At 42.3% G+C, this 15283-nt stretch overlaps 1 protein-coding gene across 1 annotated transcript; it reads right to left on the bottom strand.

Annotated features, from left to right (window-relative positions):
* Positions 1 to 62: 62 nt before the first annotated feature.
* On the bottom strand, positions 63 to 13715 carry NPC2 (NPC intracellular cholesterol transporter 2). The gene is made up of 4 exons (XM_060758581.2): positions 13533 to 13715; positions 5137 to 5244; positions 2359 to 2531; positions 63 to 816 (listed from the first exon to the last, which is right to left on the bottom strand). The coding sequence occupies exons 1-4, from the start codon at positions 13609 to 13611 to the stop codon at positions 730 to 732; spliced, it is 447 nt and encodes a 148-aa protein (XP_060614564.2). The 5' UTR covers positions 13612 to 13715; the 3' UTR covers positions 63 to 729.
* Positions 13716 to 15283: the final 1568 nt, after the last annotated feature.

Raw genomic sequence — 15283 nt, 5'->3', positions numbered from 1 at the left:
CCTCCTGAGACGGAAAAAAAAGCTAGCAAATACTTCATCATCCCCAAACAAGACAGAAAACATTTAGTGATAAGGGTTTATTAAAAGAGGCTGGATTTGGAGTACACAGCAAACTTCAGGTAAGTTTACAAGATAGTGCAAAATGGTTAATACAAATGATCTCTATACAGAGACCAAATGCCATTTAGTTTGGCATCTATTGAGGGGATAAGTTTCCACTCTCTGCAGTAAATAATTATAGCAGTTGGCTATTCACTTCCCCATTTGGCTCCAGATGACAAATAGAAAACCAATAAAAGTTTTGAGCAGGAGAAAGTCATGGGAAAGCAGATGAAAGCCTGCAGCATCTGACCACGAGAGGCACTGTAGTGTCGACAAGGTACAATAATTCTGACAGAAGTTTGTCTGTTTCATTTCAAAAAAGTCTTTTCATAATATGTATTCTTTTTCAAGCAAACAATAGCCTCTAAACATTATCTGTCGAGTTTACATGACCTTTTGCCCTGAGATACAGCAGGATTTTCCCCAGCTCCCAATATGTTTTGGGTGGATTCCTTCCAACCACCCATTGCATCTAGATTGTGACTCTGGGGGAAGACAGTAATTGTTGCATAGATGCTACAGGAACTGAAACAAGAAATGCCTTGTAGAGGCATTTGCATCCTCTCTACGCCCATCCCTCCCATAGTCCCCTTGCGCAGAAACCTCTAAGGGTTAAACAGGGTCTTCTTAACCGGAGATCTGAACAGGAATTTTCCAGCAGAACAACATAGAGCCTTGATCATCATACAGCTCCCATTTGACAACCAATTTTATCTGTAGGAAATAGAGAGAAAAGTAGCACAAGATCAGAAATCCATGCCTTAGCCATTATTTGTGTAGGAACGGGGAGACAGAATACAAGGAAATGCCACCATACATTGGGCCAGACTGAGATTAGGATAAACTCCAGGCTTCCCTGTCTATTTTTATTCATTTATTTGATCTATATCCCAACTTTTTTTAAAGGCACTTTGAACAGTTCCATCACTCTGTGCCACCCTAAACAGCATGTTTACAACTGAAGAATATATATGGCATTTTCTGTAGTCTTGCTTTCAATTTGGACCTCAACACAGAATCAAACTATAGAATAACTCGTCCTGGGAGTTTATATTTGTCTAAGCAACCAATTTTGCAAGAGGCTGTGTGTTTTATAAGCTTACAAAAGGAGTCCCTGGAGAATGTACAAAAGCATTCTTCTTAAGGGTATAACAGTCACTGATGCTTTTGGGCACATCTCTTCCTCTCCACCTACCCCAAGTCTGGCTGCATTATGTCTCTCTATAGCCCTGCAGGATTACAGAGTGTTATGCTATGAAGGGCGGCTAAAATGATTGAGGCCCTGGAGAACAAGCCCTATGAGGAGTGGCTTATAGAGCGGGGCATGTTTAGCCTGCAGAACAGAAGGCTGAGAGGAGACATGATGAGAGTCATGTATAAATATGTGAGAGGAAGTCAGGGAGAAAGGAACAAGCTTGTTTTCTGCTGCCCTGGAGACTAGGGTGCGGAAGAATGGCTTCAAACTACAGGAAAGGAGATTCCACTTGAACATTAGGAAGAACTTCCTAACTCTGAGAGCTGTTCAGCAGTGGAACTCTCTGCTCCAGAGTGTGGTAGATGCTCCTTCTTTGGGCCTTTAAGCAGAGGCTGGATGGTGCTTCTTGGTGGGGGGTTGGACTGGATGGCCTACAAGGTCTCTACCTACTCTATGATTCTATATTCACAATATGTTCATGAACAAATAAATGATATAACTGATGAATCATTACATTTCCCACAAACATCCCCTGGCCTTCCACCAAAGGTAGAGACAGGGAAAACATTTTTACCAAGTGTTGCTGAGAAGACTGCATGTTGAACTTGGAGAACAGAGAACAGAGTAGTGTGACCTGACTTTGAATTCTCCTTCAAAGAAAACAAACGCAAAAGCTGTTCCTTGGGATCAGAGATCTGGGTGTTAGAGAGAACACCTCCTCTCTGATATGCTGGTGTTATATATATATATATATATATATATATATATATATATATATATATATGAGAAAACTATGCTTCATGCTGGGAGCTTTCTATCATCTGAAATGGACTCCAAACCCTAATCTAAAGTAGTACAGTCCAGATGCTCCTTCTGAGAACTAAATCAAATAATCCTACACACTCACCCTTACAAACTGCTTATTCCCCACTTTTTCAAAAATCATGTATCCTTCATTCCCCAAACACTGAACAGATGTCCAGCACTTCACCCCTTTACATGAGGTAAAGGTATGTGGAAGACAGCTCTATTTACTGGAATCATCCTGAGAAGACACTTACAGATGGGTAGCCGGTTTTTACTGGTAACTTGTTCAGGTAGTTGTAAGTGTGGCCTGACTGGATAGGACAGCTTATTCCGGACTTGCAGCCATCAGGTTCATCAAGGGGGAATGGGATATCCGCACCTAATATTTCTCCATAGACTTTTGCTTTGCTGCCTGAGCTGTCAATATCTGCAGAAAAAGAAAAATATTAATGAAATAAGAATTGCAGTTTATAGAGGTAAGGAGCTTTGATAGGTACAGGGAATGTGGGATTCCTAGACTGACCACAAGCCATATCACTTGGTGGTTCCAGTGTCAGGGAGGGAATAGGCCACTCTTTCTTTTGGCTCAAAACTTTAAATGAGCTATCTATTGAGCTGAACTTGGGGGATGCGATTCAGCACCATGGCTAACTCATCCAAAGTGTGAATTAAAATCAAGGGCAGATTTACTGCCTCGTTCCACTAAAACGATTTTTCTTCCTGGGTTATGTCATTTCCTAATTATAAAAATATGGAAAATGTTTATTAAACTGCAAAAACATTGTTTTAGCAGGATATCCTGCAGCACATTTTGCTATAGCTTTTCAGCGAATATCTCATAGAGTCTCAACCAATTCAACATAGTTTATGGCAACCACAAAAACAAAGTTTCTGGAGTATAATAACTACTTTTAAAGTAGGTACGGCACAATTAAACAGGAAATAACACTTTCAAACCAGGAACAGATTTTTTTTTCCAAGTTTCATTACATAGTGTTCATAGTACAGTCACTCAACAGAACAGAACTCAACAGAACCTAGTTTCACATCAAGACTACAGTGCATTAAAGTTATATTTTGTCTACCATTCCTGACATTTCACTGACTAAATGTATGTGACCAGGGAGAGGGGGTTCCTCTCGCATCTCAGGAGAAAGGCTGTAGTTCAATAGTAGAGCACATGTTTTGCATGCAAAACTTTCCTAAGTTTCAATTATTCACACCTCACCTCAATGTTAGAGATGTACTGTTACTTTGTGTATAATGGGAAGGGTAAAATGTAGCCCTCCAGATTGTTAGGTTTATGTGTTTGGGAAAATTCCTAAAAATACTGCAAAGCATTCAACATTTTTAAACCGGGTACTTATAGGGTTGCTGTAAGTTTTTCGGGCTGTATGGCCATGTTCCAGAAGCATTCTCTCTTGATGCTTCACCTTCATCTATGGCAGGCATCTTTAGAGGTTGTGAGATGCAGGCGAAACATCAGGAGAGAATGCTTCTGGAACATGGCCATACAGCCCGAAAAATGTACAGCAACCCAGTGATTCCAGCCATGAAAGCCTTAAAAAACAGGCTATATATAGTTGAGCATACAGCTCCCAGCAAGCAGAGTGTGAAGTGCCATGTGGCTGCAAGGAATTTAGAGCTTAGGAAGCAAACATGCAGAGTTCAATCTTGAAGATTAAAAAAAGGTTTATTTACAAAATAATATCTATATCTTTTAATAATAAAGAACTGGTTTTGAGTTACACTAAGTCCATCTCTTCTAAGGTTCAAAGAGAGGGGAAAATCCCCAAGCACACATCTCTCCTGACATAAAAGCAGAGCGAGATCTCAACACATACAGCACACACAAAGTAGAAGTCAGAAATAAAGGCTTGCTGTCAAAAATTATCCATTCTACACAACCAATCAGAATGAGAGCAGAAACAGGAGAGAAGAAATATATATATTCAAATTTTCATTAAGAAGATTGGGGGGGGGGGGGGAGATGCCCTCAGCCTATTCTAAGCCAATCAACCACTCCTCATTGAGGACTGCAGACTTGAGCGTGTGAGGATGAATTCCAACAGATATGTTGGACTGCAACTCTCATCAGCCTTAGTTCATATAGCCAATGGTATGAAATACTGGCAGATGCAGCCCAACAACATCTGGAGAGCTGCACCTTGCCTATCCTTACTAAAGACAAGTGTGTGCTAGATAACACTCCTGTCAATGTACCTTTTCCTCTGCATTTCTTTAACAAAAAACAAACAAACAACCAATTCCATGGATTTTTATAAAACAAAACAAAACTATATGCATATCGCTAGATGCAGTACCTATATTTGTGACTCTTTTGTATCAAGCATCTATGCTAGGAGGCCATTCACAGGATGCTGTCCTATTATAGCAAAATATAATAGGAGTATGGAGCAAACGGATACAATGAGGCATCCCTCCTGCTCACAGATGCATTAGCTGGCAGAATGTCCTTTGTACCACAACATGCGAGTGTAAAGAAGAGCAAACCACAGACCACCTACTACAATGCAACCTGAGCCCTGCCACGTGCACAATGGAAGACCTTCTCACAGCGACACCAGAGGCACTCCAAGTGGCCAGCTTCTGGTCAAAGGACATTTAGCATAATGCCAAATTTTAAAACTTTATTTGTGTTTTTAAACATGTTAACTGTACCCTCAACTCGCCTCTGACATGATAAATAAACCATGCTGTAAATGTGCAGCAGCGAGGAAGCATTGTGGAAGAAGGCACTAGACACCTCCTAACACAACATTCACAAAAGGAATTAATCCAGTATAAACCCAGGTTGCATAACCAAAATACACTTACATGCTCAGAGTCATTATATGCAGTGACTTTTTTGTAACATTCCATTTTTTTGTAAATAAAAAAAATTCTGTGTAAAAAAATTTAAATAGCTAAAGCACCTACCATTTGAAAGCTGAACATAAACTCTTTAAAACCCTTCAGTCCAATAAATACGACTGTTTTAAGAGAGCTTAGAATCACCAGGATATACTTACGGCTAGAAAATGTGACATTGACACTGTAAGATGTTCCTTTGTGGAGGACACAAGGTTCTGCAGGGCAGGGAGTCACATTGACCTCTGTGATATTACCATCTTTGGAACCTGAGAAAGAAAGGGAAACAAAACAAAAACCCACAATCTTAATGTCCTGGCTGTACTAGACTGTATGTCAAACGTGTTACAACCATTGGCCAAGGTCCAGAGTATCATTTTTAAAAATCTATAAACTGTTGCATTCACTCATACAACCACACCTTGCAACAACCTATCAATGTGATCTAACTGACACAAACAGATTAAAGATTTAACTTATCATTTTAACAGTTAGGGAGGCTCATATATCCTTCGATGAGAGTATGAAATAGCACCCAAAAGTAGCCATTTGGAAAAACACAGCCTATAGCTTCAGGGAAAATTTCTTAATTGCAAGAAGTATATAAAAGAAAGAATTCTGTATGGAAATAGCAGCTGTCTTGGGTAAAGAACAGGAAATTGATTTCACAACAGATTGCAGCATAACACTGAGAAAGTTATGCTTTCCACAATGGTGAAGCACAAATGCTCCACAAAGTTTGCAAAACTTCTAATCATTTCAAATTTACCTGTATATGTAAGAAAACAAAAGGCGAACTAAGCCCAAGTAACAGGTTTGTGGGGAAAGCAACAGTTCTCAAGTGTGGAGGTTGTATTTTTCTCATAGGGGAAAATGGCAAGACCATGTATAATAGTAGAACATTAAGAAGTGGACTTAAGGACATCTCCGAATGAACATTAAACTTGCTCCTTGACCCTAATGATTCCCCACAACAGAGGACCATGCCTGTCTCTATGTCCCACCTCCACTACTGAATAGCTTTGTTCATTGCACAGGAATGAGAGGATGTTGAAAAGTGTCTAGTTTCTAGAAATAGCAACAGGCAAAAGAAGGACAGGCCAGTTCCTAATTCAATAACTTTAATCCAAATCGACCTGGGGAGTCTTTGGTGTTCCAGGTATTTCAGACCACAAACCCTATAGGCTCAACACAGGCCATGGAGCCCCAGGTGGAGCAATGGGTTAAAGAGGACTGAAGACTGACAGGTCTGACGTTCGACTCCAGGGAGAGCACAAATGAGCTCCCTCTGTCAGCTCTAGCTCCCAATGCGGGGACATGAGACAAGCCTCCCACAAGGATGGCAAAACATCAAAACATCTGGATGTCCCCTGGACAATGTCTTTCAAGACAGACAATTCTCTCACACCAGAAGCAACTTTCAGTTTCTCAAGTCGCTCATGACACCAAAAAACAAACAAACAAACAAACAAACAAAACCCACAGGCCATGGCAATTGGAACTGTAGACCAGTGGTTCTCAACCTGGGGTCCTCAGATGTTTTGGGCCTACAACTCCCAGAAATCCCAGCCAGTTTACCAGCTGTTAGGATTTCTGGGAGCTGAAGGCCAAAAACATCTGGGGACCCCAGGTTGAGAACCACTGCTGTAGACCAAAACATCTGAAGGGCAAAAATGTTTATATCTCAACATAACATTTGAAGAGAAGAGAGGAAAAGGGAAGTCGAGAGTAACAGGACAGATTTTAGAAACGAACTTCTCCTCTACACTTTACCATGTTTATCATGGAAAACAGTATTTATAACAAATGCAGTTTGAAGTGTGAATCACTTGTGGCTGCACAAAATGACTTGTATCCTCACATGACTAGTGAGGCATCAATCCATTGTAACTTCAGGCTGTTTCTTTAGCTATTCATGCAGAAGTGGCAGAAAATTGTGGCTTGGGGAGACTGCTGAATTTGTGTTTATATTGCCAATTAATGTAAAAGCCTGCCTTGCAAAGAGAACACGAGAACATTCACAATCTCCAGGTTTCTGACATTTCTTCATGTGAAAGCCACACTGGGTTCAATGGATTTGCTGCCCAGATTGCAGGGCAATCTGAAGTACTGTTTACAAAGAAACAAGACACTCTTGTGTCAAATACTCCTGATTAAGTGTAGTTCTGTTTCCACAGTATTACAACACACTCTTGTGCATGTTTACTCAGAACTTAAACTTACTGAGTCAAGCTGTGATGTTTACCAAATCATTCTGCAGATGGTTTCACAACATTTCTGAAACCAGGTGTAAAGGAAAAGGGACTTCGTACAAAAGCTGCCTTCAAAATCATTCTGAACAAACTTTGATTATGCAATAATAAAGCATGATAGTACTCCAATTTGTGGGAGAGAAGTTTTAAAACCTGTGGTTTATAAACACTAAGGTAAAGGTTTCCCCTTGACATTAAGTCTAGTCGTGTGCTCATCTCCATTTCTAAGCCAAAGAGCCGGCGTTGTCCATAGACATCTCTAAGGTCTTGTGGCCAGCATGATGCGCAGTTACCTTCCCGCCAAGGCGGTACCTACCGATCTACTCACAGTTGCATGTTTTCAAACTGCTAGGTTGGCAGAAGCTGGGTCTAACAGTGGGAGCTCACCCTGCTCCCCGGATTTGAACACCTACCTTTTGGTCAGCAAGTTCAGCAGCACAGTGGTTTCACCCGCTGCACTATCAGAAGCTCACTTAAACACTACTACCACAAAAACACTGGGTTCAATCCAATTACTCTAGAACACAACATCAAAGAAACTGCTGAATGTTAAGTGAATACTTATGTAAATCTCAATGATTTAATGGATCTACTCTAATTGGAACTAGCAATTAGATTTAGACTACTATTCCCTAAAGTGCTTTACTGTTCCATGTGGGATAAGTTATCAACAATTGCATTGGGTTAATTGTAGTTATTTCCTTTAGTTACTATGAAAATCAGACAAACTATCACACCTGCTGTGTACCCTAATCCAATAAATCTGATGGTGCAGTTTCGCTACTGTTCTGTGTCACACAAGAAGCACACAGGCCAGGCATACATTTTAAAACAGTCACTACTTTATATTTCATAGTAATATTGCCTACAGAGCAATTTTGATCCTGCAAGTCACACACTCACATCCACACCTCTATAGCTTCATGCCACATCTCATTCTGTCCTGGAGTGTGTCACAAGCAGTGCATGTGCCTAAATGTGTAAAAAACAGAATTAGTGGATGCCAGGCACCCCAATTTTTGCCAATAGGATCTTCTTTTGCCAGAGCATTGCCAACATTTCTGCTATACCTTTATGTCCTTGGCTATGACAACTTTACATCTCAGGATGTTGGGCTAAAGTCCCAGTATCCTTGGCTGCTGGGACTGGATCTGATGAGAGCTGGACTCAAGACAAAATAAGGATGCCTGAAATACTAGTTAGTCTAATATGGCTATGCCTCCTTTTTATCTAGATTTCATATTATACAGTGGCAAGACTCCTGCTGTATTGCACACTCCTTGCCATTGTGTATTCTAATGGGAATTGCAATCCAACAAGATCCTGGAGAGCCACGTGATTTTTACACTGATGAAAGGGGTTCTAGCCCCCCCCCCCCCCCCAAGAGCTGGTACTATCTCCAGCAGTACAATAAGGAAATAAGATACACCCACCAGGTCAGGAGTAGGGGCATGTGTGTTCTTTTTGGTGTTTGGATTGCTCCTCCTATCAACACTAGACAGCAAAGCCAAATATGAAGGATACTAGAAGTTGCATTTGGAGAATTACATTTTATCCATTCCAATAGTAAGCATTCTAACATTCCTGGCTTGTAAGAAAAACCTGATAATTATACAAAACTGTGTGTAAAATGTAAAATTGCTTCCCATACAAAATTGACAGTGAAAGACTGGGAAGGTGTTCTTGGTTGTCTACAGACAAATAAACATGTAGCTGTCAGCTACTTTGGCCTCTCGGCAATCTATATTTTACCACCTCATGTATCATAAACCAGGTTGTTCTTTTCTTATAAAGCTCTGAGGATTACCTGGGAAGGAATCCCACTGGAGCATTGGAGCACACCAATAATACTTTGGATTTACCCTGGACCGTTCTCTGACCTACAAGAAGCACTGCCTTAATATCAAGCAAAAAAGTGGGCGCTAGAAACAATATTATACAAAAGCTCACTGGCACAACCTGGAGATCACAACCAGATACAGTGAAGACCCCTGCCCTGGTGCTTTGCTACTCTGCTGTTGAGTATACATGCCCAGTGTGGAACACATCTCACCACGCTAAAACAGTGGATGTGGCTTTTAATGAGACATGCTGCATTATCACAGTGTGCCTGTGCCCTATGCCACTGGAGAAGTTACACTGTTGCACCACTTGACATCCATCGTGAAGTAGCAGCCAATAGTGAAAGGACAAAGGCAGTGACATCTATGGCCCATCCTCTGTTTGGATATCAACCAGCACACCAATGCCTTAAATCAAGAAATAGTTTTCTAAGAACTACAGAGCCACTTGCAGGAATAGCTCAGCAAGCTAGAGTCCAAAAGTGGCAGGCCAAAACTCAGAACCTCAATCCATGGCTGATACCAAATGAGAGACTTCCCCTTGGGCACACAGAAGACTGGGTGACTTGGAAGGTATTGAATAGGCTGCACTCTGGCACCATGAGAGCTAACCTTAAGAAATGGGCCCACAAAGTGGAGTCCACGACATGCGAGTGTGGAGAAGAACAAACCACAGACCCCCTATTATAATGCAGTCTGAGCCCTGCCACATGCATAATGGAGGACCTTCTTATAGCAACACCAGAGGCACTCCAAGTGGCCAGCTACTGCTCAAAGGACATTTAATATAATGCCAAGTTTCAAACTTTGCGAGTTTTTAAAAAAATACATTACAACCGTACCCTTAGTTCGTTCCTGATACGATAAATAAATAAAATCTTTATAAAGTATGTGTGTGCACTGTGCTTCAGGAAAATAATGTGCAGCAGAGCCAAATGACTTTCCATGCAACCCCTCATGACACATTAAAAATCTCTTTTAAGAAAACAGAAGTGGGTGTTTGAAGATTTCCATGAGGAGGAAAGAAGTTTGTCACTCTGCAACAGGCCACATTTCACCTCATCCCAGAGCACCCATTTTCTGTATGAACAGATCAATTTGTTCTCTGAAGTTTTCCCATAAGAACCAATGCCTTCCTTCTCTCCACACTTCAAAAAACAATCTGAATGCAATATGTAATATACATAACAACACCATGCGTCACAAAGAGTCAGCTGACACTCACAAACCAGCTTCGTGAATCAAGAATGAATACAATCTTAGAATTCCAAAGGCTGGCAAGGGCTAAGCAAAAAAACAACCCAGAAGACAAGGGAACATCATGCCTCTATTGATCTATTATTCAACCACAATACTGCTGGACAATAGGAAAGTGTCAGCCCAGCAATGGGAGACCAGCTTCCCCCCACCCGCTATACATTTGAGATATATTTTATACTTTCTGGTATAATTAAAAGTCATGTTTCCCAGAAGGGACCTGCCTAGACAACTGTGGCAGGACCAAATCAATCTGAATGATTGCTTACCAGTACAACTGGTGGGCAACCCAGTCAAATTAATGTAATGAATACCTGCTACAGAAACTCCATGTTATTATAAAATCTGTTAGTGGAGGGGAAAGTTTACATGAAGGAAACATATGAGTGCATAGTTCTGACTACTGAAACATGTTACTGGAGTTTCAAACTCTTATATATGAATGGATTTGCATTATTCTAATTGTACATAAGCTATATCAGGCATGGGTCTACCAGTTGTTAGGAATTATGGGAGTTAAAGTCCAAAACACATGGAGGGCCGAAGTTTGCCCACGCCTGAGCTATAGTATATGATGAGGTATGAGAGCAGTATGCACATGAAACTCTGGTTGAGGTTCTAGAGTTGGGGATGTAAAGTATCTCAATGGCAAAAGTATAACATCTCTCCCCACTACATTTAAGGCTGCCATAGTGCCCCTAACACAGTCATTTCTTAGACACTGGAAACTGGGGGTTGACAGGGTGTGGAGTAGCTCAGTGGTTCCCAACCTTTTTTTGACCAGGGTCCACTTGACCAGGGACCACTCTCCAACATTAGTACCAAAGGGGTTACCAATCAGTTTTTGGTCAACTTTAGATTCGGTTTGGTTATTTAGGGTGCCGATTCAGAAAACTGCATTGGATAGACCACATCAGCTCTAGTTTCGGAAACAGAACATATGCCATCCAGTAGTCGCCATCTGCTCACTCATAGAAAACCATATTTAATAATCTAGAGCTGATGTAGTAATCTTTCGTGGGTAGTCAGCCTCCCCCCTCCTGATATCCCTGTTGCCTTGGCACTATAAGAGGGTTTCGCAAGACCAGTTGCTCTCATTGCCACGTGGCTTCAAGGCAATGGTGAGGCCGCAGACCATATTTTTGTTCTTGTGGACCACTAGTGGTCCACGGACAACAGGTTGGGAACCACTGCTGCAGTGAAGACACAAGGCACACAATGCCACTGCTCTGCATCCAGCTATCTGAAAAAAGTTGGCCCCTGCCCCATACCCCCTCCACACTTTCTCTATCCCTGCAGAGGAGAGCTGCAGCAATGATTACATAGAGTATTTCATGGTTGTGTGGACCTAGCATTCTCAAACTGTGGCCCTCCAGCTGATTTAGCCTCTAACTCCCAGAATTCCTTGCTACTGAACAAGCTGGCTAGGGCTTCTGGGAGTTGGAAACCCAGTAGCTGGAGGGCTGCAGGTTGAGGATGCCTGGCATGGACAGTAGAAAATTCCCTGCTTCACAAAAACAAAACAAAAAAAGTTACACATTGGAAGTGATAACCTTGGAATTCACTAGCAGGATGCCACCCAATATTAACCATTTAAAACAATTCCACATTTAAACAAAAGATAAACAGAATAAAACAGATTAAACATGTTAAAACTGCTTCAAAGATTAAAACTGTTAAAATCTGAAAAGAAAATTAGACTTAATTAAAAGCCATGTTTTGACTTGTATGACATGCCTGTTTAAAGTACATTATATCTCTCCATGTGTACATGTTTAAAAGGTACCTGTCAACTGATGGCAATCAGTTATATTTCATAGCGTTTTCTGAAGCACGGCATACTCAAGAGGTGGCTTTGCCAGTTCTTTCCCATGAATTATAGCCTATAGCACCTGGTATTCATCGACAGTCTCCCATCCAAACACCAACCAGCTGCCACTGCTTAGCTTCCAAGATTGGGAGAGATCTGGTGCCTTTAGGTCAGGGCTTCCCAAACTTTTTTTTTGACCTGGGATCACTTGACCAGGGACCACTCTCCAACATTAGTACCAAAAGGATTACAAATCAGTTTTTGGTTAACTTTAGATTTGGTTTGGAGTGCTGATTCAGAATATTGCACTGGATAGACCATATAAGTTCTAGTTTCTGATACAGAACATAGCCATGGTCAGCAACAGGGAAGGAGTGGCAGGCAATGCAAAAGTAGCAATAACAAAATAAATAAAGTAAAATAAGTAAAGAGGAAGGAGACTTGCGGACCAGATTTTCTTCCTTGTGGCCCACTTGTGGTCCGAAGCCCACAGGTTAAGAACCACTGCTTTAGGTATTTCGATCAGGCATGGACAAACTTCGGCCCTCCAGGTGTTTTGGACTTTTGGCAGTGGCTGTTAGGAATTGTGGAAGTTGCAGTCCAAAGCACCTGGAAGGCCGAAGTTTGCCCATGCCTGCTTTAAGGTAAAGATTTTCCCCTGACATTAAGTTCAGTTGTGTCCGACTCTAGGCCGAAGAGCCAGTGTTGTCAGCAGACTCCTCCAAGGTTGTGTGGCTGGCATGACTGCATGGAGTGCCGTTAGGCAAATGTCTGCTTGAGGCAATTGAAAAATGAAGAATGGGTTGCCCTTGATATCCACTAGAATAAGTGGGATGAAGAAAAAGAAAGAAAGAAAGAGAGGTGATGGAATGGAGTTGCAAGGATTTATTTAAGGCATGGGGCAGACAAGTTAATTTGTATCATTTCCTGCTCAATTAGCTGCTGAGTCTGGCCATCAAGAAATCTAAATGCAAACTCAAACAACTGGTGAGCAACTAGTTTAATGGGTTTGCCAGGCCATGGCTCTCAATAAGCAGTTACTTCCTATCACAGCTGCTCCCTTCTCCTATTGACATTCAATATGCTGCAATAAGTTCTAGTCCTGCAGGAGGCATAATAAAAGGCCATTCAAACACTCTGCATAAAGATTTATGACTGTGGGCAGGACATAGTTGCCAGTCTCACAATTGGCACCTCCCTCTCTTAGGAAAAAAAAAACCACAACTTGTAAAGTTACTTTTAGGGATGGGCAGGCTCAGAATCTCCCCATTCTAGCAAACTGCATGGATTGTATAGTGTAGAGATGCACCCCATGTGACCCAACAGAGGAGGAAGAGAAGCCGTGCCCAGAGGGGCCAAGGCTGAGGAAGAGAGAGCCTCGCAGAGTGAAGCCTCACCGCAGTCCTTGAACTTCAGGGGCTCGGGTCTCACCACGGCGCTGGCAGCCAGCAGCAGGATCAAGGCGCGTGCAAACATCGTTTCCTCCAAAGTGCAACACACACTACTTCTTCTTCTTCTTCCGCCGGGCGGGCGCGCGCGAGTTTATCCCCAACTGGGAGAGAGTGACGTCGGCGTCACGTGACGGGAGGCTGCCCGGGCTGGCCCCGCCCCCTCAGCAATCACCTGAGGGGCGGGGCCCAATGGGGAAGCCTTGGATGTGAATCCACTCTGTGGAATCATAGAATCATAGAATCAAAGAGTTGGAAGAGACCTCATGGGCCATCCAGTCCAACCCCCTGCCAAGAAGCAGGAATATTGCATTCAATATGAATGAATGCACTATGACACTACTTTTGACAGTTGTGGCTCAATGCTTTGGAGTCATGGTGGATGCTGCATTTTGGAGAGGCACCAGCATAATTAGGCAGGGAAGGGTCAAAACCATTAAAGTGGTGTCAAACTGCATTAATTGTACAGTGTAGATCAGATATGGGCAAACTTGGGCCTTCCAAGGGTTTTGGACTTCAACTCCCACCATTCCTGATAGCCTCAGGCCCTTTCCTTTTCCACAGCTGCATGAGCAAACTTGAGCCCTCCAGGAGTTTTGGATTTCAACTCCCACCATTCCTGACAGCCTCAGGCCCTTTCCTTTTCCATCTCAGCCACAAACTTGGGCCCTCCAGGGGTTTTAGACTTCAACTCCCACCATTCCTGACAGCCTCAGGCCCTTTCCTTTTCTCCCTCAGCCGCATAGGCAAACTTGTGCTCTCCAGGAGTTTTGGACTTCAACTCCCAACACTCCTGACAGCCTCAGGCCCTTTCCTTTTCCACTTCAGCTGCAAACTTGGGCCCTCCAGGAGTTTGGACTTCAATCCCCACCATTCCTGACAGCCTCAGGCCCCTTCTTTTCTTCTCAGCCACAAACTTGGGCTCTCCAGGAGTTTTGGACTTCAACTCCCACCATTCCTGACAGCCTCAGCCCCCGCTTAAGCGGCTGAGCTGTCAGGAATGGTGGGAGTTGAAGTCCAAAGCTCCTGGAGGGCCCAAGTTTGCCTGAGCCTGGTGCAGATGCAACCCTAGCCTCCCCTTGATTGACCCTTCAAATTTTATTGAATTGGCAGCTGCAGGGCAAACAAGACCAGCTTCCAAGCTCTGCGGTGCCAGGAATGATGGGGCATGACATCTCCTTTTGTTATCATAGCTGATATTTCTCCATCTATGTCAATAGTTCATGCTGATAGTATTTATAATGCACACAGATACATGGATTGGCCTCAACTGTCCAATTAATGCCCTTTGACCCCACTTTAGCTGCCCGGGCTCAATGCTGTGGGATCCAGGGAGTTGTAATTTTGCTGGTGTAGTTGTTCGTTTTCATCTTTACCAAGTTAGTTTTTAATAAAATGTTTGCTGAAATGTGTTGAACAGCTCCTCCTATTTATTTATTTATTTATTTACTGGATTTCTAAAAATAATATTTTTTTTTATTTTCAGTATACTGTTCTGTTTACAAAAATAATAATAAATAGGAACAGAAAGGAAGATGTTCCTGGGCAGAGGCAACTCCACCTTGTGTTCTCAGTAATATTGTAATATTCTTTCCATCCATTGTTATTCAGTTTGAGTCCTGCACAAAGTAGCTGCATGCAATAACATCCTGCGGAAACTTACTAATAGCGCATGGGGTGCAACTCCACCTTGTGTTCTC

Source organism: Anolis sagrei, chromosome 1 (genome assembly GCF_037176765.1).
Source record: "Anolis sagrei isolate rAnoSag1 chromosome 1, rAnoSag1.mat, whole genome shotgun sequence".
Lineage (NCBI taxonomy): Eukaryota > Metazoa > Chordata > Lepidosauria > Squamata > Dactyloidae > Anolis > Anolis sagrei.
Note: the sequence above shows the minus strand (reverse complement) of the source record. Positions and strands in the feature narration are given on the sequence as shown.

What these genes read in the sequence shown, in the direction of transcription:
- NPC2 (XM_060758581.2), bottom strand. Translation starts at nt 13,611, where the DNA reads ATGTTTGCACGCGCCTTGATCCTGCTGCTGGCTGCCAGCGCCGTGGTG. An exon ending in CAATGTCACATTTTCTAGCC is followed by an intron (nt 2,532 to 5,136) that starts GTAAGTATATCC and finishes CTTTTTCTGCAG; the next exon opens with ATATTGACAGCTCAGGCAGC. An exon ending in TAAAAACCGGCTACCCATCT is followed by an intron (nt 817 to 2,358) that starts GTAAGTGTCTTC and finishes TATTTCCTACAG; the next exon opens with ATAAAATTGGTTGTCAAATG.